The sequence below is a fragment of the Asterias amurensis genome, chromosome 9 (genome assembly GCF_032118995.1).
Source record: "Asterias amurensis chromosome 9, ASM3211899v1".
In the NCBI taxonomy this organism is placed as follows: Eukaryota; Metazoa; Echinodermata; class Asteroidea; order Forcipulatida; family Asteriidae; genus Asterias; species Asterias amurensis.
The window spans coordinates 10,607,344-10,632,511 of NC_092656.1; the positions used below are offsets into that span (position 1 = coordinate 10,607,344).

General features: G+C 38.0%; 1 protein-coding gene across 2 annotated transcripts in view; it reads right to left on the bottom strand.

Annotated features, from left to right (window-relative positions):
* Window positions 1-1,551: 1,551 nt before the first annotated feature.
* Window positions 1,552-25,168, bottom strand: part of LOC139942018 (BDNF/NT-3 growth factors receptor-like) — a 92,981-nt gene continuing 69,364 nt past the window's right edge. The window contains exons 7-14 of one of the 2 annotated variants that reach the window (XM_071938685.1): window positions 23,861-24,181; window positions 19,587-19,678; window positions 17,061-17,280; window positions 16,389-16,519; window positions 15,411-15,586; window positions 9,912-10,152; window positions 9,368-9,526; window positions 1,552-8,834 (exon numbers count right to left, since the gene is read on the bottom strand). In XM_071938685.1, the coding sequence (XP_071794786.1) occupies window positions 8,634-8,834; window positions 9,368-9,526; window positions 9,912-10,152; window positions 15,411-15,586; window positions 16,389-16,519; window positions 17,061-17,280; window positions 19,587-19,678; window positions 23,861-24,181 (1,541 nt within the window). In that variant the 3' untranslated portion in view covers window positions 1,552-8,633. Of the gene's footprint in view, window positions 8,835-9,367; window positions 9,527-9,911; window positions 10,153-15,410; window positions 15,587-16,388; window positions 16,520-17,060; window positions 17,281-19,586; window positions 19,679-20,177; window positions 20,294-23,860; window positions 24,182-25,168 lie in introns of both variants that reach the window. The other variant, XM_071938684.1, reaches the window with a different exon arrangement.

A 25,168-nucleotide genomic window follows, 5' to 3' on the forward strand; every position in this document is an offset into this window, starting at 1 on the left:
ATAAAATCAAATAAAATCGCAAGGGGTAAGCCTAGCATTTTTGATGAAATTTTGCTAAAATCAGAAAAAATCGCCTTGCATATTTCTTAAAAGTTGGGCTGAAATCAGATAAATTCGCAATGGGTAAGCCTTGCATTTTTTTATGAAATTGGGCGAAAATTTGAAATAAATAGCAAGAGGTAAGCCTTGAATTTTTCTTGCAATTTGGCAAAAAACAGAAAAAAATCGAGAGGGGTAAGCCTTGCATTTTTAGGGAAATTGGGCGAAAATTAGATAAAATCGCAAGGGGTAAGCCTGGCATTTCGGATGAAATTGGGATAAAATCAAATGAAATCGGAAGGAGTAAGCCTTGTATTTTTGATGAAATTTTGCTAAAATCAGAAAAAAATCGCCTTGCATATTTCTTGAAAGTTGGGCTAAAATCAGATAAAATCGCAATGGGTAAGCCTTGCATTTTGATGAAATTGGAATAAAATCAGATAAAATCGCAATGGGTAAGCCTTGCATTTTTTTATGAAATTGGGCGAAAATTAGAAATAAATAGCCAGAAGTAAGCCTTGAATTTTTCTTGCAATTTGGCAAAAAACAGATAAAATCGAGAGGGGTAAGCCTGGCATTTTTAGGGAAATTGGGCGAGAATTAGATAAAATCGCAAGGGGTAAGCCTGGCATTTCGGATGAAATTGGGATAAAATCAAATGAAATCGGAAGGAGTAAGCCTTGTATTTTTCATGTAATTGGGCTAAAATCAGATAAACTCGCAGAGGGTAAGCCTTGCAGTTTTGATGAAAATGGGATAAAATCAAATAAAATCGCAAGGGGTAAAACCTTGCATTCTTGATGAAATTTAGGATAAAATCAGATAAACTCGCATGGGGTTAGTCTTGCATTTTTTATGAAGTTTTGTTAAAATCAGATAAAGTCGCAAGGGGTAAGCTTTGCATTTTTGATGAAATTGGGCTAAAATCAGATAAAATCGCAAAAGGGTAAGCCTTGCTATTTGGATGACATTGGGCCGAAATCAGAAAAAAATCGCAAGGGGTAAGCCAGGCAATTTTGATGAAATTGGGCTAAAATTATATAAAATCGCAAAAGGGTAAGCCTTGCAATGTTGATGAAATTGGGCTAAAATTATATAAAATCGCAAGGGGAAAGCATTGCATTTTTTCATGAAATTGGGCTACAACCAGATAAGGGGTTTGAACCTGGCTTCAGTAAAGTTGCGAGATAATAATGAAAGAAAAAACACCCTTGTCACACGAAGTTATGTGCTTTCTGATGCTTGATTTCGAAACCTCAAGTCCTAAATCTGAGGTCTCGAAATCAAATTCGTGGAAAATTGCTTCTTTCTCGAAAACTACGTTACTTCAGAGGGAGCGGTTTCTCACAATGTGTTATACTATCATCCTCTCCCATTACTCGTTACCAAGTAAGGTTTTATGCCAAACAATATTTAGAGTTATTACCAATAGTGTACACTCACTGCCTTTAAAACTCACTCAATGAACGAACACAACGAAACTTGATTATCAGTAGTTTAGTGCATACCTGTAAACGGTTTTTAATAACACACAAGTACTTGATGACGTCATCTTCCGGTCACAACATCATAATAATAGTATCATATAGGTTTTGGTTTGTTACTTTAAAATACGCCCGGGTATACAGATTTACAATTCTTGTATTCTGTGGGAGTTTTTAAATTTTTTAAATAGTCCTGAAAACATGAACAATTTGACGGTATGGTTTTAGGCTAATTGTTAAAATTACTATACTGTTTTACAACGCAATTTAATGGCGTTAGAACGACACAGTTAATAAGGGCAAGAAGAACAATCTCATTACCAATCCATACAGACAATGTGTTTTCTTACTTTAAGTTTTTTTTTTCATGACCATTTCAGTATCCCACGCAATAAGCATGAGCAAACTGGTCACACCCATAGGCCGAGTCACAGAGTGCAGTGATAACGAAAAAGATAACGATAACGAAGCAAAGCGAACGCGTTCTTTTGGTTGAACTGCTCCACGCAGAATACGCCCACGTTCATTCAACCAATCGAGGGCGTGCATTTTTAACGTTCTCGTTTTCGTTCTCGTTTCGTTCTCGTTTCGTTTCGTTCTCGTTTCGTTTATCGTTATCGGGGCATGAGTGTGTATATTCAATGTTGAATCCCCTAAATTACGCCCTTTTGTAAAACATAACAATAGCAAAGAACGCACAATGATCAATGTCAGGAAATGTTTCCGTTATAACTATATTGTGACTACTTGGACAAATATTTAGGGCTTAAGGATTTGGTTTTCTACTCTCACTACCTATGATTGTTTTTTTGGCTGAAATGGTTCAATAATTCTGGCAGTGTTGTTATTTTAAAAGAACATCTTGTTTTCAATGACACTGACTTTTTCTTTACTCTACAGTTCCCACGTACCAATAATTATAATCCCTGTTAGTATAGTTACGAAAATATAACACATTTTCATTTTAATAAATTGATATATACGATATCGTACGTTTTTTTAGTGACACTTACAAATATTTGTTATAAAACACTTTACAACTATGTTTTAACAAGGTGAATCGTATTATATTGTGACTGTATAGGGTCGTGTACACACACTTCACCAAAGCCCATTTATTTTTCATAAAGCTGTTCAGCAGAAAATATTGCTTAGCAACTTTCGTTTGCTTAAAATAAAAATGAGAAGGGCACCAATGGCAACAATGTTAACATTATGGAATGTTGGCTGGTAACCCTTTTTTGCTGAGCAATATTTTACTGTGCTTAGCAGATGTGTGTGCTATAAAGGCTTTATGAAGCTGGGCACCGTACATCTTAAATACACATTTGTTGATGCAACAAAACCCATTGTGAGTCGAGAGTGATTAGTTTAACCTTAAAACATTCAATTTGATTACATGATACAAAAACATGTAAACACAACAGATAAACACACACGTTTTAGGTTTTAAAATAATTCATTGGTTAGCTGAGTGACTTCGAGTATATTAGTTACATATAAAAAAGATAACATGTTTTATAACAAGAAAGCAATATGTTGGCTGTTTTTAATAAAGTTTCAATTTGTGAATAAACCTTCAAAGAACAATCGTGTAATATTGTACACAACTTAATTTTGATAGTTCAACTGGTTTCCCAATTTGTATTAAGGTCTATGTCTCTGCTGTAGAATTTCCCCTACATATAGTGGTTTTCTTCTCATTTTTGATTATGCTTTTGGTTTTTCACAATTCGGAGCTGAAGTCCTTTTTGGATTTCTGTTTTTTTTTAATGTATATTAAAGGTCAATGAAACAATAAATTACGACACAACGCACAAGTTTAAAATAACAAGCAGAAACAAGACAGACAAGGCCATTATCCGATCAGAATTGGTTCATATTTTTGAAAAATAAGATATTTTTGTTTTACTTAAAATTTCTCAAAGGTCCCAAATAACAACATCGAGGAAGATGATGATCCATTCAAAACAATCTGAGAGTAATAAATAAAAGGTAGAGTTGCATTTTTGGAGAAAAAAACAAAAAACATACACACTTCAATATTAATGGAGAGACAACAACGTTCAAACAACAAATGGAGATTGACCCGAACTGGTTGCCTGTATTAATTGCCTCGTTTGACATGGACCATAGAGGGACACGTTACATTCGGATTGGGCGCTTTTGGGCTACATAACGGGCGTTTATTACCAAGTTAATAATGGCTGGACAAAGTGTCGTGAAAATAGAATATAATGATTCACACAGATATCCTTCTAGTTTGTATGTTTTTCCTTTTACTTCGTGGACTCACACGGACCATGACTTTGTGAAGTCAATGTGGTTCGACAAAATGGCGGTCACTGTTGGTTCAAAAAGTGAAATAAAGTTGTAAACTTCAAGGGATGTCTACGTGAATCTTTATATTCTACTTGTAAAGCATCTTTTCAACCCTAAATCACAACAGACTCTTCTATAGCCCCAAAAGCCCAATCCGAAAGCATTGTATACCCTTTAACTTAAAGAAACTGTAAGCACATGGGTTCGACAACATCAACAAACTAAACTATCGTCACATTCAGGTGGTTACTTTAGCCCCGGACCACGGACACGGGTGAAACAAAATAAACGTTTAACAAAAACTTAACATAAACTGAACATTATATATAGACCATCCTAGAGGTAGAATACCACATCTTTTAGAGCCTGACGGCAAGTGGAGAATTTAAACATACATAACCATGTGTTTCTGGGTTGTTTTTGTTATTCGGTTCACTATATTATTACCAATATCAAAATACATGTACACAAAATAAAATGGCGTTTTAAAGGTTATACACTAACAGACTGTTTCATAACGCAGTTTTCAACAGTAAAGCGTTAAACGAACACGTTGCCTTGGATCGGTCGAGTTGGTCTTCGAAAAGCATTTGTAACCGTTTGTTATAAAATGCAAATGGTTAAATAGATAATTTAAAACTAGAATATAAATGGTCCACACAAACATGCCTCGGAATTGCACGGTTTTCTTCTTACGTCGCGAAAAAAACACGGTCGGCCATTTTTATGGGAGTCAAAAAAGTCGACGATGTAAAAGGAAAACCACGCAATTTCGAGGCAAATTTGTGTAGATCGTTGTATTCTACTTTTACAAAATTTTTCCAATCATATGCATTTTATAACAAACGGTTACAAACGCTTTTTATCGACCAACTCGTCCGATCCAAGGCAACGTGTTCCTAAAAAGTTGAGGTAAATCAAGTACAATAATCTGACAATCTATATTTCTCTGTTAAAATTCATGTACTTTACCCGCTGAGGATTCCCGTGAGACCTTCCGTAATAATAACAAATACTACCAACACAATGAGGAGTAACACCAACTCGTCATAAACCAGTAATAAACCACCAGGGAAACTGACTGGGTAAAATATAAATCCAATTTTGAGGTGAACAAAGAAAACTGACACGAGCGGGATTTTTGAGAACGCCATCTTCGCGTTTACGTTATCCGCGTATAGAACACCAAACACGTCAAATCAGAAGGTTGCAGGTTCTAATCCCGCCCTAGTCAATCTATCTTTGATCGCCCCAAAAATAAACAGCAGTGCTGTTGTTAGCCTATAGAAGTTGCCAGCACTTCAGATGTAACAGTTCAAGTATACAACACGAATGATATAAAAAACCTAACTTCTATATTGAAACATATCAAGTTAAATATTTATGAACTCATTGACAACACCACACGTATGACGTCAGCACATCCAAGTTATTTCGTGGACAGTTTAAATTTGAATTTGGATTTTCTACCACCATCACCTCATTCATCTACTAAACTGCAGTTCCTTCCATAGACACATATACATTTTCCGTAAAAAATTGTTTTGCCAATGGGAGACTTTGGAACGCTAGGTGGCAGCAGACAGGTAAAATTTCCGTTGCTTACGTAATAATGTGCATGTGCTCATTACCGAAAACCGTTGGTTTCCCCTTAAAGTCTACTACTACCTAGCTTCCCAAAACTCCCAATTTGAAAATGTTACACTTATGTGACGTCACCAGAAACTGCTGAAACAGATCCCGCCGATTTCAGCAGGAGACAACTACTCAACAATTGTAATTTTGACGTTAATAGTGGTACAATTTATTTTATTTGTTATTATTTTGGTGGTATCAAAATGATTATCATCGTTTACTCTAAAACAAGTGATTTGTCGAATGTTAAAACACAGATGTACCCTGAAGACATCGCAAACCCGTTCTCTTTGTAGAACGGTACATCGAGAAATGAAATTATCTGAACTATTTTAAGAAATATCTTAAGATGCTTGATTTTAGATATTAAAATATAAATGAACATGTTTCCAGTTTTAATAGTATATGAACAAGATAACTTCATGTATGCAGAGTGCAAACCTTAGTAAGTACAAGCCATTTTGGTGCATGAACAAAATATATTTGTTGTTTGCGTATGTATTTGTTTGTTTACCTTAAAGTAATGTCACTCATTTCCTATCAACACATATTGGTTATATGACTGCTTTATGTGGCAATGATGCGTAGCTATAATGAACGTTCTCCAAAACATCATCACACATTTTAAATTACATATTAATTTGTTGTTAAACATTTTGTCATTGGCGTAAATCTTGCACGTAGTTCTAGAATTGTTTTTTTTTTTTACGACACTTAAATGCAATTCTGATTTTGAACAAAGAGGTAGCAGGTTTAATTGTTTGTAATTCTGTACAGTAAAAGTGAACGTATAGTGTGTGTACGATGGTTCGACTTCCACCAACAATAGCCCTAGCTTGTGGTGAGTGGTGAAACAGGTTGTGAGTGGTGAATGAGGTTACCGGTTATCACTTATCATGGTGAGTTATGGACATCTTCTTTACGACTGGTTCACTGTAAAAGTTTGCCTGAACAGCAGTAACAAAATGTTACATTAAAAAAACTCTTGCTTCAGAGTGTCTGTGTCAGTTTGACTCATGTCTAAGTCATGTTGACTGATTTCGGGTCATGATGACTCCGAAAAGGGTCAGGCCCAAAGGAATCCGGAATCCGGGTCAAACATGATCCGGAAGTTGTCATAAAATCACCGCCACGTGTTCTTAGTAAGAGAGTTCACAAAACTGGTCTTGGAGACAAACCAAATTGTGATCCTTACTTTTCAGGCTACGAATACACGTGTTGTTTCATCCACTATGAACAGCAAGGAAGTTCCTAGACACACACGGTCTCTGTACCGGACCAGGTACAACCAGCATATACGCATAATACGCAAAATTAAGAGAAACAAATAGCCTTGGTCCCAGCAAAAAACAAAACATAAAAATTGTATACAAAATAATACACCTTAGTTTCTGTTTACAACAATATATACACACGCTTTATACAATTTTAAGGTCTCGACATCGCGAGCGAGGCCTTTGCATCATTGCAAAGAATACATTTTATGGAAGTTTTTGAGTTAAAGATTTAGCTACAATTCATCGCCTAAAGAGCTGTGGTTGTATAGCATTCACGGACAAAATGGAGCAGGCCTCGATGACTATGAAGAAATGTCTACAGGTGTAAAAACTGAAAATAGTAAATGTTTTTTATATAACGTGGACGCCCTATGTATACAGCTACTCTTGTACATCTAAAGTTGACAAATTATGCCCTCCCCCAACCCGACGCAATGGCAAACAACTTTGCACAATATTGTGCGCATGCATGCTTTCCAAACGTCACAACAATCTAAGGTAATCTGGTATTTTTGTGCTTTTGTTTTTGATTTTTGTACAAATAGGAAAGACATTTATTTTATCACATCTGTGTTATAAACAAAACACATAATATACGGGACGGTCTCAAAGAAACGCTTCTTTTTTTCTGTTCACAGTATTTACAATTCGCTTCAACCTTTCAGTTTCATGAAAAATATGTCAGCGCAACTCACAGTGGTCGCGACACCTCACTAGATTCACACATAACGACATTTTATAAGTATTATGTTATAATAGGCCAATAGAATGGAATGTTACTTTAATCAATTATTGTTATGCCCACGTAGCCACTTTCATGTGTAATAGTGTTTACAACCAACAGGGGCTGTTTACTCCACTATATGAACTACTGGCGGCCTCATGGTTTTGTGGGACTTTGTAGCGTGCAGTTGACCCCCAGCCCGCCTGACGTCATTTGTAGCGACGGTGTCAAACTCACAATTGGGAAGTCGGGAGACTGTTTTCAAACCAACACGGGCTATTTACTCCAATATGAACTACTGGCGGCGTCATGGTTTTGTGGGACTTTGTAGCGTGCAGTAGCTGACCCACAAGCACGTCTGATGACGTCACTCGTAGCAAATGTTTCAAGCTCACAATTTTGGGGATGTCCACAGTTTGTTTCCTCCAGTCTGGAGCTTTTTATAAAACTTCGTGTTGTGAACTACCGGTGGCTTCATGGTTTTGTGGGACTTTGTAGCGTTCAGTTGTTGCCCCATAAACACGCCAGACGTCACTCGTAGCGACCATTTTAGAGAGTCATTATGTAAATTTGTCAATACCGTGCTGGATGATATTCACACTACACAGTATTATAACACACAGGGGGGACATTGACTCCCATTGACTCCAAAAATGGCGCAACTCGAATCATTGTGATGAAGACGTCAGCTCAATAACATTTTCATAGAAGTTTTCATCTCTGTGTATTAGTTAAGATCATCAATGCCTTACTGTTAAAATAGACCCATCATGTTCAGGAGTTTGTGAATTGTGTTCAGCACCTGGTTACATAATTATTATATACATTTAATTACATGTTTTATGAGAAATATACACAGTAATAATTGTAGTGTAGGAAATAAGGAACGAACTGTTATGTCGGGCTTATTTCATATAAGTTTATATATCGCCGGCTATAGGGACATGCATGGTTCATCGGCATTGACTTGTCAGATGCAATCACTCTGTGTGTCATCTGGCCATGCGGTCTCAGTCACAATGATGGACTGGTCTAAACCGGTTTAGACCGGCTGTATCTGGTCTAATCTGGCATCTGGAATAATTTCACAATTTTCGTCCTTTCCTTTAGCTGGTGGTCACACAATGTCTCCTTCATGTGCAGACAACATTTCTACACGAACGTATTCTTGCCGGTCATGTCCAGAAATGGCGGGTTTTCGTCCGAGAGTCGGGACATGGCTTCGTGTGCTTCTTTAATCGCAAGACGTTGTTGGGGCTGCCTCTGCCAACATCCTAACATCACCTTGTAGACCTCTTTCGGACACGCTTTGGGACAGTCGAGCAAGATACCATTGTGGATGTATTCAATTACCTGAAAGAAAAAAGTATACCAGACCAATAAGTCGTATAAATCCCAATGTGACGTAGTTGCCATAACGCAGTCTGTTTAAAAAGAGCGGTAAAAATGTCAAACGATATAAGCGTAAACAACTCAAACAAACCTAAATAAGCGCCCACCATGTTGTATTTTGCGTACAAGCAAAATGCTGTAGACACTGACGTCACAATTTACGTCAGGATACATAAATACAATCTTTGAAAACGTCACGGACACAAATGTTCACAACTGGTAAACACAACCACTATACGTGAATTCCTAGTCATGATTTTACAGTCCAGGGCTATAGTGGATGTAAAGGGATTATACAGACACTGTACTGACGTTAAACTTCATGTTAAAATTTCGCAACAAAAATCTTTGAATACGTCACAAAATGGAAAATGTAACTAACTGGTAAAACGTGGTTTCATACCTAAAGATTTCAAAGTCTAACATGGTGTTTGTAAAGTGATATAAGTTAAATCTCATGTTGAAACTCAAACAATAGTTCTTTGAATTCCTACCTCATGATTTGACAGTCCGTACCAGGGCTGTTTTCCATACTCGAAGATCTCCCACAGCACCACTCCATAGCTCCATACATCGCTTTCTATTGAGTATGTTCGGTAGATGATGCTTTCTGGCGGCATCCAACGTACTGGCAGCATTGTGTGGCTCCCAACCTTTTAAAGAAAAAGAGGGAGAAACTTAAATGCATCATTGGTTTACTTTGGGGACAAAAGTTTCAATGTAATTTCTGAATTTAACTTTTAGGTGTTTCCTTGTAATTAACATTTGAAAGAGTATTTGTGATGTGTTATTAATAATAGTAATAGCACCATCCATACAGCGTCTTATTCTAAGGTTGCAAAGCGCTCAGCGAATGACAAGAAAACAACAACAATTGGGAATGAAAACAAAAAACAAGAGGAAAACCACGACCACGCAAATGCACGAATGCAAGAGGGATACAGGAGGATGGGTATCGATTTGTGTTGCATCTTACTGCACAACTTGTCTGGCAACAAGACGCATTAAGTAAACCCAAGCGTGTTTTCGTGTACTTACTCTGTAGTAGTCAGTGCTGTACACATCTCTAGACATACCGAAGTCTGCGATCTTTACGACCAGCTTATCACCAACCAGGCAATTCCTCGTGGCCATGTCACGGTGGACGAAGTGTTGCGATGCCATGTACACCATACCGGATGCTATCTGCTTAGAGACGTACAAGAGCTCGTTCACCGTCAGTGGAAGTAATGGGGGGTTCTTGCTCAGGCCCAGGCACTCAGCGTCTGGCCCACGGCACCTTGACAGACAAAGAATGATTGTGGTGAAAAGCATCCATGAAAAACATGAAATCAAATTAATGGTTTCTATACTTAGCTTTTATACAGTTAAATTTTCGTTTCCATCCACTTGATTTAGTCATTCTCATTAGGTTCACTTCAGTCATTAAAGGCAGTGGACACTATTGGTAATTGTCATAGTTGGTGTATCTCAACATATGCATAAAATAACAAACCTGTGAAAATTTGAGCTCAATCGGTCATCGAACTTTCGAGATAATAATGGAAGAAAAAAAAACACCCTTGTCACACGAAGTTGTGTGCGTTTAGATGGTTGATTTCGAGACCTCAAGTTCTAAATCTGAGGTCTCGAAATAAAATTCGTGGAAAACTACTTCTTTCTCGAAAACTATGGCACTTCAGAGGGTGCCGTTTCTCACAATGTTTTATACCATCAACCTCTCCCCATTACTCATCACCAAGTGAAGTTGTGCTAATAATTATTTTGAGTAATTACCAATAGTGTCCATTGCCTTTAAGTTTTATTTGTAGATATCAAAACTTAATTTTCACCGTTCTTCGCTTAAATTTCCAACACCTTTTAACGGTTGATGAAATCGACTAGTTGACCGGTCTCTTGCCCTGTGCAAAATCAAAACAATCTTTGCGACCTAATGAATTTGATTGATCTTATTTGACCAGTGAATGCTTAACCATTGAAGTTAATGTCCTCCTTTGACTGAAGATTACCGATGCGACGGGGCACAAATTTTTACTGGACGCCTTTGGTATTTGACCAGTATTCTCACTTAATGTATCCTAGTATATGCATAAAACAAATTAGTGAAAATTTTGACTCAATTGGTCATCAGAGTTGCAAGAGAATGATATCAGAAAAGAAAAGAAAAAACATGTTTGCACAAATTTGTGTGCTTTCAGCTGCCTATTTTTAGAAGTCGTTATGCCTTTTAAGTCTTTTAATACTTGAGCAAGAAATAACCTTTGACTATCAACAGCCATCCGCTGCTCGTTACAAAGTAAGTTAATATGCTAACAGGTAGTTTAACTAATTACCAATAGTGTCCAGTGCCTTTAACCATATGAATATAAAACTATTGAAATTGATTTCGAACAATGAATAGCGATGCGACAGGGCATTCATTCGAAAGCAAATCAGTCGGGTGCTAAATGAAATGAATATTTGATGAGATTGGCCGGGAAAGCCTATTACTACTGGTCAGTTTGAGAAAGGTCACTGGCCAAAAGTAGTCGTACAAGTAACACTTGATGTTTTGGTTTTTGTGTTTTTCTCTCTAACACAATCATCCCGGGGCTATTTTTCTTACGATATGCACAACTTCAAAATAAAAACAACTAATATAGAATTAATTGCTTTCCAGCAGGGCTTAAACTTTCTGAATATCCCGTGCTTGACTGCTCGAATGCTAACCACTTGTCAACTCATTAATTGATATGAAACTGAACACCAGAAACCTCGCATCCTGTGGCCACTTTTGTTTTACCCATTCATCAAAAAATGTTTGATTCGAAGCTAGAACTATCGAAGCTATAGATTTGTAACACGATTCGCTATTTTGAACAGTGTTGGCTTTGTTTATTTTCCCAGGAGTGGCAATAAATTTTAACAAAATACTTTGCTGATATGACATCGATCGGCCCAGAATAATGTTTGCCGCACTTCTCTTAAATTATGTTAGACTGTGATTCACAGTAATGTATACAACTAGAAATTGAGAGTTTGTGTACAAACTCAGGGTGTTCGGGTGAATGGTCAAATGAGGTCACGTTGTGTACAACATTTGTAGAACATTACAAGAGGTTTCATGTAGTGAAAGAATCTTGTACGTAGCGTTTGTGGTTCTCAAGATATGAATTTTTCAATTATTTACCGTTTATTTAACGTAATGACGTCATCAATGACGTCATCATTCCAAAAAAGTTGCGGGTTCATCTACTCATGAAGGTTCATGTTTATGATAAGTTTCAAGTTCATAGTAGTTTAACATTTTGTTCAAAATCGCACGAAGAAAGATGAGGCGAATCCCAGCGTAGTGGAATTTGAATTACGCGCGCCTTCAACGGAGTCTGCATGTGTATACACAACCCGTAATGCCCACAGCCACGCAGTGCTGTATTGTCGTAGAGCATGGATACAATGTAGGCCTACATGAACTACACGCACACACACCCACACACCCACAATACAATAGTAGCATTCACATACATGAATGGTGATACTATCTGGTTTCTACGCGTAATGAATGGAGGTCAACACAAACGCGCGCTTTTACGACCAGAAGGCAAAATTCAACTGGCATTATGTTTGTGCAAAAGTTTGAGCAGGATAACTGATCTTCAAACTGATATTCAAATTTTGCGAATATGATATATAGTTCTTGAGATATGAACTTTTGAAATTTTGAACTTCCGGTTTCAACCGGAAGTAAAAGTCACATGAGGTCACGTTGTGCACGACTTTTGTAGCTAATTACAAGACCTTTTATATGCACCAAATATCTTGTGTGTGGCATTTGTAGTTCTCAAGATATGAACTCTCCAATTTTTAGCGTTTTTTTGAACGTAATGACGTCATCAATGACGTCATCATTCCAAAAATGTTGCTGTTTCGTCTACTCATTAAGATCAATATATATGGTAAGTTTCAGGTTCATACAAGCTTTAGTTTTTGCGAAAATCGCGCGAGAACGTTCGAGGAGAAGAACACGCAGAAAAAAAAAAAAAACTAGAAATTGAGAGTTTGTGTACAAACTCAGGGTGTTCGGGTGAATGGTCAAATGAGGTCACGTTGTGTACAACATTTGTAGAACATTACAAGAGGTTTCATGTAGTGAAAGAATCTTGTACGTAGCGTTTGTGGTTCTCAAGATATGAATTTTTCAATTTTTTACCGTTTATTTAACGTAATGACGTCATCAATGACGTCATCATTCCAAAAAAGTTGCGGGTTCATCTACTCATGAAGGTTCATGTTTATGATAAGTTTCAAGTTCATAGTAGTTTAACATTTTGTTCAAAATCGCACGAAGAAAGATGAGGCGAATCCCAGCGTAGTGGAATTTGAATTACGCGCGCCTTCAACGGAGTCTGCATGTGTATACACAACCCGTAATGCCCACAGCCACGCAGTGCTGTTTTGTCGTAGAGCATGGATACAAAGTAGGCCTACATGAACTACACGCACACACACCCACACACCCACAATACAATAGTAGCATTCACATACATGAATGGCGATACTATCTGGTTTCTACGCGTAATGAATGGAGGTCAACACAAACGCGCGCTTTTACGACCAGAAGGCAAAATTCAACTGGCATTATGTTTGTGCAAAAGTTTGAGCAGGATAACTGATCTTCAAACTGATATTCAAATTTTGCGAATATGATATATAGTTCTTGAGATATGAACTTTTGAAATTTTGAACTTCCGGTTTCAACCGGAAGTAAAAGTCACATGAGGTCACGTTGTGCACGACTTTTGTAGCTAATTACAAGACCTTTTATATGCACCAAATATCTTGTGTGTGGCATTTGTAGTTCTCAAGATATGAACTCTCCAATTTTTAGCGTTTTTTTGAACGTAATGACGTCATCAATGACGTCATCATTCCAAAAATGTTGCTGTTTCGTCTACTCATTAAGATCAATATATATGGTAAGTTTCAGGTTCATACAAGCTTTAGTTTTTGCGAAAATCGCGCGAGAACGTTCGAGGAGAAGAACACGCAGAAAAAAAAAAAAAAAAAACAGAACAATAACAATAGTTGTTCGGCTTGTGGCCGAACACCTAAAAAACAGAACAATAACAATAGTTGTTCGGCTGGTGGCCGAACACCTAAAAAATAATATGCAATGTGCTGATAAATTTGGTGGAAAATGGAAACACATTTTCATGTACCTAAAACCTTTAATGGCACCAAAGAGTGCTTTGATTGCACTGGACACGTAATACTCAATCATTTTTAGCATAACAACTTCTACGAGCAATGGAGAGCTATCGATGTAAATACACACTGTGAGACACGAATCCCTCTCAAGTATAGTAGTTTTTAAAGGAACACGTTGCCTTGGATCGGACGAGTTGGTCAAAACAAAAGCGTTTGTAACCGTTTTTTATATAATGCATATGGTTGGAAAGATGTTTTAAAAGTAGAATACAATGATCCACACAAGTTTGCCTCGAAATTGCGTGGTTTTCCTTCTACTGTGCGAACTAACACGGTCAGCCATTTATATGGGAGTCAAAATTTTGACCCCCATAAATGGCCGACGTGTTAGTCGACAAGGTAAAGGGAAAACCACGCAATTTCGAGGCATGTTTGTGTGCATCATTGTATTCTACTTTTACAACATCTTTCCAGCTATATGCATTTTATAAAAAACGGTTACAAACGCTTTCCAAAGACCAACTCGACCGATCCAAGGCAATGTGTTCCTTTAAGAAAGAGGTAATTTTCACTCAAATAATAAAAACTTCAGGCCTGAAGCCCTTTAAAAGGCATCTGATATGAAAGGACACACGTTTGTGCAACACAGGTGTCTTTTCTTTCATTATTCTCTTGCAACTTTGATGGCCAATGAGGTCCAAATGAATAACAGATTTGTTAATCTATGCATCTGTTGGGATGCATCAAGTGACAACACTAATCTTTGACATATGAGTCCAGTGGTGAGTTTCACAAAGAGTTTAAACTAGTCTTTTTCTCGAGTTAGGACGAGTTACTCATCCTAACTTATTGACTATGCCTTACGAGTTTTAAAACTTCTGGGACTAGTCTCAGGGATATCTTTGTGAAATCGACCCCAGTGGCATTAAAGACACTAGACACTATTAGTAATTGTCAGAGACTGGCCTTCACATTTGGTGTATCTCAACATGTGCATAAAATAACAAACCTGTGAACATTTGAGCTCAATCGGTCGTCGAATATGCGAGATAATAATGAAAGAAAAACACCCTTGTCGCACGAAGTTGTGTGCTTTCAGATGCTTGATTTCGAGACCTCGAATTCTTAATCTGAGGTCTTGAATTCAAATTCCTGGAACATTACTTCTTTCTCGAAAACTACAATACTTCGGAGGAAGCCGTTTCTCAAAATGTTTTAAACTATAAAAGAAAGGTTTTATGCTAATAATTATTTTGAGTAATTACCAATAGTGTCCACTGCCTTTAAGCTCGAATAGCCTGACAGCTAAAGTAATCCCATAACTCATGTCGTCAGTGATCAACAACCTACCGTAGAAAGTTATTCAAGTCGCCATTCTCCATGTACTCAAACACCATAAGGAATGGCTCCTTCTCCATACACACACCGTAGAATGTCACAATGTTCGAATGCTGCAAATTGGACAGGAGTTCTGCTTCTCTCTCGAAGTCTTTCCGGGCGTCGCCGATGGAGGCGTCCTTCAGGGTCTGTAAAGGAGAAGTTGTAATGGGGGAAACAATTTTATTTACACAAAACAAATAATGATTCGAATCCACTTCCAACCCCCCGACGAAGGAAGAAAAGGTAATATGAATGGCATAGATTGGAACCAATTGTAGGATCATACTGCACTTGGGTGCCGATCCTTTCTCGTAATTATTCTTCCATGAAGCCTTGCAATTCAATATAATATTGAATCTATTTATTCTTTAATTTCAATAAACAAAATGTTGCAGCTGTGGAAAGTTCCAAGCTTCTCTTTCAAGTTATCACGCCTATGGTTTTGATAATATTCCCCATAAGAAATTTAAAATCTCTGAACGATTCAAGCGTGAACCATTTTCAGATTCTTAAGGGCTGGTGTTGTTTGTTCACAAAGGCTGCGTCCAACCAGACACGTGGGTACCCGCCGTCACCTCGCTGAACATGGAAAGATTCAATGTTCTTGTGAGAGTATTGTGACAATCATTTTGAAATTTTCATTGCAAATGGACTCTGTAATCAGATCGTGTAGTGGCGTTTTTATTTGCCTTTAAATACACATTCATAAACAGCCCAGACAGTTTCTCTTCTCTTATTGGTGGTGATCGCGTCACGTGGGGTGTTTAAACGGTTGATAATGACCAGTGTTTATAACCGACTGGCTTCCGCGTGTCAGGCGCGCAAGATTATCACGCGGAACGCAACTCATAGCTATGAGTAATATCGCGTAATCTATATTTGTATCACAAACCTGACTCTACCTTTAAGTGAGAGAATTAAAGCCAAGTTGCCAAGTACAATAATTACCTTAACCGCCACCATTGTAGTGTCGCCCTCTCCAGTCAGGTTCTCGCATATTCCTAAGCATACTACACCAAACGCTCCTTCACCAAGCTCTCCAACAAATCGCATCTGGTCACGGCTTATGTGATGAATCGCTAAGCGAACAAAAAAATATGAGCATTTTAGACAGGCTTGTTTGACGTTCAAATAGTTCATAAAAGTATTCCTTGAATAAAGGGCGATCGAGGTCTAACATTCAAAAATTTAAGAAGGGGTAATCCAGACAATTTTGTAAAATAATTATGGGCGGAAATGACAAAACCTCACAAGAGGATAAGCATTCTTCTTGCATACTTTTTGAAAAAGTGAATTGAAAAGTGTTTAACTCAAAAGCCTTGCTCTCAAGTCACATTTTGGTCGAAATTGGGCTAGAGTCGCATTAAATCAAAATGGGTATCCATTGCGTTAAAAACAAATGGGCCAACATTTGATAAAAAACACAAGAGGTAAAAAATCAGGTTGAAAGAAGCGATTAATGAGCCTTATATTTCGGTAAACACTGGCAGATTTCCAGTGGTATTGCTGGCAGCCAGAGCTGTTTACTTAGGACCTAATAGTTTTCTCACACACCAACAACCCCCGATTAGAAACCGAGAGAACGGTGGGTGTCCGCCCTCCCTATTAAGAGTGACTTACCTGTACCATTCCTTGGGAGGTAGTTAGGGTTCTGTATCATGCTAACCATCTCCTTCTTATCTCCCCGTCCGTTCTCCATGAAGCTCATCACACTGAACGGAGCCGCCGTGCCATCCTGGTTGATGCCCCGGTATAAATGCCGACTCTTCCGGAACTTGTAACCGACACCACCGGCCAGTAAAATCATGACTATTATGACTACAAGCACAATGGTCACTTTCTGAATAGTTCAAAACACAAGACAAAATTCAGTATAAAGTATCGGTCAGTAAAACATCGATACATTTGGATGATACTTACCAACAGATCCACACACGCCCCCCCCCCCCCCCCAGTAAAAAAAAAAGAAAGAAAGACAAAACTCACTTAACAATTCCAGGTCAGAAAAGGGATAGGGTCTAATGAAGCCAGACCAGTTTCGGAGTTAGTACCACCTGGAATCAGTGTCCAGAAAAGCAGGTGTGAGGAGGGCACACAAACCTCTGCTGTCCTTGCTTGTAATGGGGGGGGGGGGCAAACAAAAAACAGAGGCTGAGCCAACCCTCTTCTTGGAGTGCACAGCTTAGTGAACCTGCTACCCCTTCAAAATTGGTGTGTACTGTCTTACGGATCGTGCATCGTTTTGGTGGCACTATGGTCGCAAAGAAAAGGGGACAACTCTAGGTCTACATTGCTGAATAAATTGACTAGTTGATAGTCACGCGGCCTTAAGGCCCGGTCACACAGGCCCCGATAACGAGAACGATAACGAGAACGATAAAAATGCATGCCCTCGATTGGATGAATGAGCGTGGGCGTATTCTGCGTGGAGCATTTCAACCAATCGAGGGCGTGCATTTTTATCGTTCTCGTTGTCGGGGCCTGTGTGACAGGGCCTTAATAGTCTTTCCACTGGACCACTGACTGTATTTGCGTGGTTTCTTTCAAATTCAAAGGGAGTTGTACTACCGGACATCTCTTTTTTTACCCAAACGATATTAAGCGCAATAATGGAACAAGAATTGCAACGCAATGTACGAGAGGAAAACACACAAGCACGCATTCAAAAAGAAAAGCGGTACAGCTTTGCTCCGTGAGTAATTTGAATTGTAAAAAAGAATTCGTTTCACAGTGGAATGCTCAAAAGACAAGATGATCAGTCCAGATGTGCAGAACTACACAAAATCAAACATAAAACACAATTAAGTATGTAGTCACCCGGACGACGTCACGTCATCTTGAGCAACGTGTAAGATTATCATGCATTTTACAAACATCAAAGTTGACCCCTTGCACGTGACGTCACACCAAACTCTGCGCCATGTTGAGTCACAAATAGCTGGACTTCACACACAGCGTCATCAACCGCAATATTTGATGATACACATTGAACAAGTGAGTGTGTTTAGCTACACGTTACGCGGGCAAAGACGTGAACGTGAACGTCATCAAATTGTGTTTTCACGTCAGGTGCTTACGGGCTGACGTCATAAGTCGACAGCCTGAAATAAGCCCAAACAACACAGTTTGTTGATGTTCACGTTCACGTTCACGTGTTTGCTCGCGTAACGTGCAGTTAAACCTCCCTAATCAAGCGTTGCACGCATGCACATTCAAAGATGGCGGTCGATGGCGTCATGTGCAATCCATATTTTTCCAGAGAGAGGGCACATTCTGTCAGGTTGTCGTGGTCGGGGGGTGATGTGTGACGAACATGCGAAGGGTCAATGAACAAATCTGAAGGTTTGAAAAAAAAAGTGCGACTGTACCCGGTATTACTTACCAGTAAACATTCATCGAAAACACAAGCGTTGCATCGCATCATATGTATTTAATTATTTAATCCGTTTTTTTTTTGTTTTTTTTACTACTGGTGTTTGGGTCTGGGCAATTCAGACACGTACGAAATGTACTAAAAAGGGAATTCTCTACTCAAGCATGGACTCAATAGGGAATTCGTTATTCAAACATGGACTCAATAGGGAATTCGTTATCCAAACATGAACTCAATAGGGAACTCGCTATTCAAACATGGACTCAATAGGGAACTCGCTTTTCAAACATGAACTCAATAGGGAACTCGCTTTTCAAACATGGACTCAATAGGGATTTCGTTATTCAAACATGAACTCAATAGGGAATATTCGCTATTCAAACATGGACTCCATAGGGAATTCCTCATTCAAACATGGACTCAATAGGGATTTCGTTATTCAAACATGAACTCAATAGGGAATATTCGCTATTCAAACATGGACTCCATACGGAATTCCTCATTCAAACATGGACTCAATAGGGAACTCGTTATTCAAATATGGACTCATTAGGGAATTATTTTTTCAAACATGGACTCAATAGGGAATTCACTAATCAAAAATGACCTAAATAGGGAATCACTTTTCGAACATGAGCTCAATTTGGTATTTGCTATTCAAATATGTATGCACCCAATAAGGGAATTTGTTATTCGTTAAACTTGGTTATTCATTTTGAAATACTAGTATTACTTATGTGCTTCTCTTGTTGTTGAGACGTCAGCATACTTACTGTGATAATGGAGTTGTCTTCCGAAAGGGGTGGTTGGTTGCTGATTGGGGTGTTATCATTGGGACTTCCCGGTTTGGGCTCAAACGGTTCCGCTTTAGGGACAAAACAAGAATGGAAAAAACCATGGCAACGTAAACTGGATAAAACAAAAACAAAAATCACTGGCATACCCACAATGAGTGTTCTGAATGTTTGATTTGATGTGATAGAGTCATAACAATGTCTACCTAAGGAATGCGGATGGGATTGCTCACTACAACACTATAGACATACATGCTCAATATGGTTAGTGCGGCTTAACTCGTACATTCATGCAACATACATTCCACAGTTATGCAATAAGTCATGCATACACACAAGTTCTTCATAGTGACAACATGCATACAATATTAGAAAACTCAGAAAGATAAGAAAAGGTTATTCCGATTGAAGTTAGTACACGTCACGAAAGAATAAGTATGTAAATAAAACACACCACTCTCCCTGTGCTGTCAGTCTCGTTTGAATATGCAAATTACCAAAAGCAGAACGCCGTTCTGATTGGCGTAAGGTAATTTTGGCTTCTTTCGTGACATGACCAATCATACTTACTTGCATGGCGGCATTTTTCTCAATCTGGAGTGGTGCGAATGTTTTAATATCTACGCCCTCATCTGTTGGAACGCCGCTAGTATTCGGTTTGGATGGAGGCTTGGGTAAAATATCCCCTACACCCGATGTAAGCAGCATGAGGAATAAGAGACAGAAGAGGATATAGGACAGCACAGAGAGCGCTAACTAAGTTAAAAAACAATTCAACAAATTTGTGAAATCGGTCCTCCTTTGAAATTATAGCCGTTTGTGCGACACCTAAATGTAGCCCGGGCCCTAAATGTAGCCTGACTTAAATGTATCCCCAAACCTGTACCTCAATGTCGCCCGGTTGGGGCTACAGTAAGGTCCAAGCGACATTTAGGTACAGGTTTGGGGCTACAATTAGGTCAGACTACATTTAGGGCTCGGGCAACATTTAGATGTCACACACCCGTTTTTCAAATGCAAATATTCCAATAAGTGACGTTTTGAACACAACAAAATTCAAATTATTTTCAGGCAGGGTATACACCTTTAGTAATTACTCCAACATGAATGTGTTTTACTACATAAAGAGTACTGATGGAGAGCTGTTGATATTTCACAACAATGTTTAAAAAAAAAAAAAATGAGGTAATAATAGTTTTATAGAAAGAAGTGATGTTCACCCCAACCATGTTCACCCATTTAAATATTGGAAAGTTTTGAGGCGTGAAGCCGTTCCCATACACCTGATTGTGCACAATGTTATGCAAGGGTGTTTTTGTTCTTTCATTGGTCTCTTGCAACTACGAAGACTTTTTTTAGCCAACATTCTCACAGGTGTGGTATTTGTATGCATTATGGTCGGATTCACTTAGTGCTGACTTTTGACATTTAAAAAAGTATACCCTGCCTTTCAAGCTAATGCGGGCTGCCGTGTGTCAATTTGAATACAGCCTTAAAAATAATTCCACATTTCAAGCTGAAAAGGAGGACGAAACTCACAACTTAACTGAATAGAAAATAAAGAGTATATAACCCGTCCAAAGAGAAAAAGTATTACATTAATCAAAAGAAAAGAGTTAAGCTATTAATGTTAATTAGCCTTTTAAAGCAGTTTAGAAAAATCAACCTGGAGTAGTAAAGGTCGTGTCCGAATAATAACGGCTATGGCTGTAACTAAGGCTGTTGTTAAGTGCAGCTTTGGCTTCAACACGTGTTAAACACGGTGAGCCAATTCAAGCCGTAGCCGCTAATTCGGAAGCAACCTAGTGGACGACGATGCATGAAATTGACCTATGACATGCAAATTTAGTGGAAGCACATACGCAAAGACGCGAAAGATGAGTATTATGCAAATGATACAATGTCCATTAATGTACCGTTCCTCTTTCTCTGTGAAAGCAAGGGGTCACAAAAATAAACCCTTATTCTAGGGTAGAGTTCAAACAACTGGTTATATCGGTTTCGAAAACACATGGAAAATTTGCCTCACTGTAAAGAAGAAAATGCTTTCAAAACATCAAGTCAACATTTTTTTTTAGCCCCACATTTCTAGGGTTCATACAAGAATGATGACAGATCTAAGATGAAAATATCTTTCCAGATCACATAAATATGATAATAATACCATGCATCGTCGTTTGCCAACTCATATAGAGTCTTTGTTCAGCTAGCGAAACCGTCCAAGAACAAAAACAGTTTCTTTAAAACAAAATGTTAATAATAGTATATAAGTTAGCTATTTAAACGATTTTTGTTAGTTATTATAATACATGGAGCCAGTTTAATCATCGTCATTTCTTCAGTTTTTCGTGAATTGTTTTTAAATAAACCCCGAACAAAGGTGGTGAGAAAATAGGGAGAGCGACAACAATATTTTTACCAAAAATATATATATATATCTATAAACAGGACTTTTTTTAATAAAATAAATAAATAAATAAACAGTATTTTTGTTAAACAATAAACATCAAATAATATTAACAATGAAAAGTGATTTTTTTTAATGTAAATTTTAATAATTAAAATGGCTTCAAGTATTCTATAAATCATTGATGTTCATTGCATGCAATAGAACAAAGCTGTTAAACTATATGAGTAGAAGAAGAAGAAAAGAAACAACCAGTATCGCCAATTTGCATATCAGTGACTGTTCAAGATTAGACGTTGAGGGCCCAGTCAGTGAGTTTCTTTCCCTCACACCACACATTCAACATATTGGAACTCCAACAATATGTTCCAATATTATGCGATTGACTTGAACCACACTGTACTGTTGTGGTCTACACTTTGTTTAATACTACATCAATTGTGTAAAATAGTATCTTTTGACCCAGTGTTGACTTTCTATACTGTACAATTTACATTAACAATGGAGGGTGCAGTATATACACTCACCATTTCAGACAGTGATACCATTTTGTAACGAAGGTGTACTGATTGTACAAATTGGCGATCATGTCAAAACTGTTATTTCACACGAGTTTTGTTAACACTATAGCATTATATAGTTCTAAACAGCCATACCAAAGCACACCAGTTCTATCAAGAGACTAAAAAAAAATCTAAATTCCCAACCACCGCGTATGGAATAGAACCCTTTACCAAACACATTCACCCACAATCCAGAATCGTGTATTGGGAGAGTTGCGATAAACTGTTGTTAGAAGCATGGGCGAACACGGGTGCCAGACTAGTTTGCCTGTTGGGTTGTGCAGCATTTGAAGACAGCATGGTGTTCAGCAACCACGTGACCAAAGGAAATTGGTCCCTCTGTGTCGCAACTCTCGCGATACACAGCTCTGAGTCACACAGTCATGGTAATGTCGCAATCATGGTAAATGTCGCCCTCATACAACACTTCACGACTCAATGTACACATTCCACACACCATTGCCTTTACTTAAACAACTGGCGCGTTGAAATTGACCCAACGAGTATTGTCACGTTTAGGCATAATAAAAAATAGATACCAAAAAGAATCAACATTTACACCACAGATTGTTGAAAAACACCTTATTTCCGCCAACAAAATTACGTCGGTTTTACTTCAACATCATATTTGTTTATATAATGTTAATTTTGATTGTCTCTTAGGTATTACGTAATGACATGTCTCATGGTGTCAATTTGAACACGCCAGTATTTACAGTTTGACTTCATCCTCTGATACCATTCTACCCAGCACATAAACCACGAACCAACCACAACAATCATGAAATACCCCCTAACCTGTGACAGAAACTACACTATACTCAAAAAGAGAAATTCACATAGTGTTACCGCAAACCTCTTTCAGGTATACTTCCACAATGCAAAGTTTCAAATCCTATGTTGTGAAAAGTTACCATGCTAAAACATATCATTGAACTACATGTCATAATTGTAACCCCAGTACAGCACCAATTGCCACCCATCTTGATACCTCTGCCGATAGCCCTCAAGTACCCAACAAGATACCTTTCTGAAATAAGTTTACAGCTGCAGTGCTTTTCACAAAGTATGATACATTTAGGGATTATTAATTGTATTTTTGTTGTATTTTTTTTTGTTGGTATTTACCAATATATAACCCTTCCTTCAAAGGCCTACCCCAAAATTGGCTGTATGATAAATGTCAAAGGATTATTTCAAATAGTCTACTTACTGCAATTTCAAATCCAGCTAATCCACACAAAAGTGCTTATTATCCTTTTTTACTTGAGTGTTTTACATACCTGGGTGAACAATAAATTCCAGTTCTGCCGTCTTTTCATCGGTTCCTAGTAAGTTAGTGGCCACCATTGTGTAATTGGCATTGTCGAGATGGGAGACTGTCGTGAAGTACAAACAACCCTCTAAGTGATGACTGGGCGACCCCGCCGGTGTGTAAGCAGCTATCTGAAAGAAGTCTCTAGAACCCTGAGGCTCATCATCCGAGAGGAAGAACTTGCCATCTTTAAGGAAGGTCAGCTTTGGTTTGGGAACCGCCATCAATTCAAAGGACAGACACCAGTGGAAAAGTTTCTTTTTCTCCAGAGAAATTATGCGTGGTTTCACTGAAATACAAAGACAAAATTGAATTTCATTACCATGTATTGGTTCATTTGAATTCACAAAACAATGTATCAATATATGAGTGGAAAATAAAACTTTAGGCGTTGCTTTTGAATATAAATGTGTGTTAGTTTGCCTATGGTTTCTTGAAAGATTGTGGTATAGCACTTAGTTAAAGACAAACCAATGACATGAAAACTGCATAAACTTTCGTAGCAACAACTACGGTACTTCGTTAGGGCCTATAGTTTCACAGAGCTGCTTAGGCAGAAATTACTGCTTAAGATTTTCGGCTAAGCGAAAAAAGTAGGATACCAGTAACAAATTGTATATGTAGCATTGTAACGTGGCTGGTAATCTTACTCTTGTCAACATAATTTTGATGTGCTATTTCGTATGTAATGCACTACCAGGTATTTCAGTGCTACCATGCCCATACCTTAAATTTCTTATTTTATCTATCTGACTAACACGGCTGTTTTTTTTAGTATAGTCTTTCTTGGTATGTGTAAACTAGTATACTGCAAAATGTATTCAGGGCATCACGGCAACACTATGTAGTGTGCTCCATTTTCCTAGCAGGGCTTGTGGAATCTCCCATTTATTTTAAGTGATGACAATTTTCTACAACCAGTATTCCAAAGATGTCCCGCTGATGCTGCTTTCGCTTGAGACACTTTGAAAGTATGGCCTCCTAGAGTGGGGTCCAGTCTCAGTGTCTTATGTGAACATGAATGTTGTTTTTCTCTCATTCAAACATGCAAAAGACTTCTAGGAATGCATAGCAGACAGCTGGCAACATTGGTACTTTAAGAGTTTACTTGGAACGATATGCTTGATTAAATTAAGTTGTACCTATATTTTTCTGAGCTTCGGTGTCGATGCTTAAGAATGCACCCCACTATAGGGAGTGACCAGAGCGTTGGCCTCATTGGTTTGTTTATATAAAGAGGTGCACCCCCCTCCCTCTACGGCATTGGATGGACATG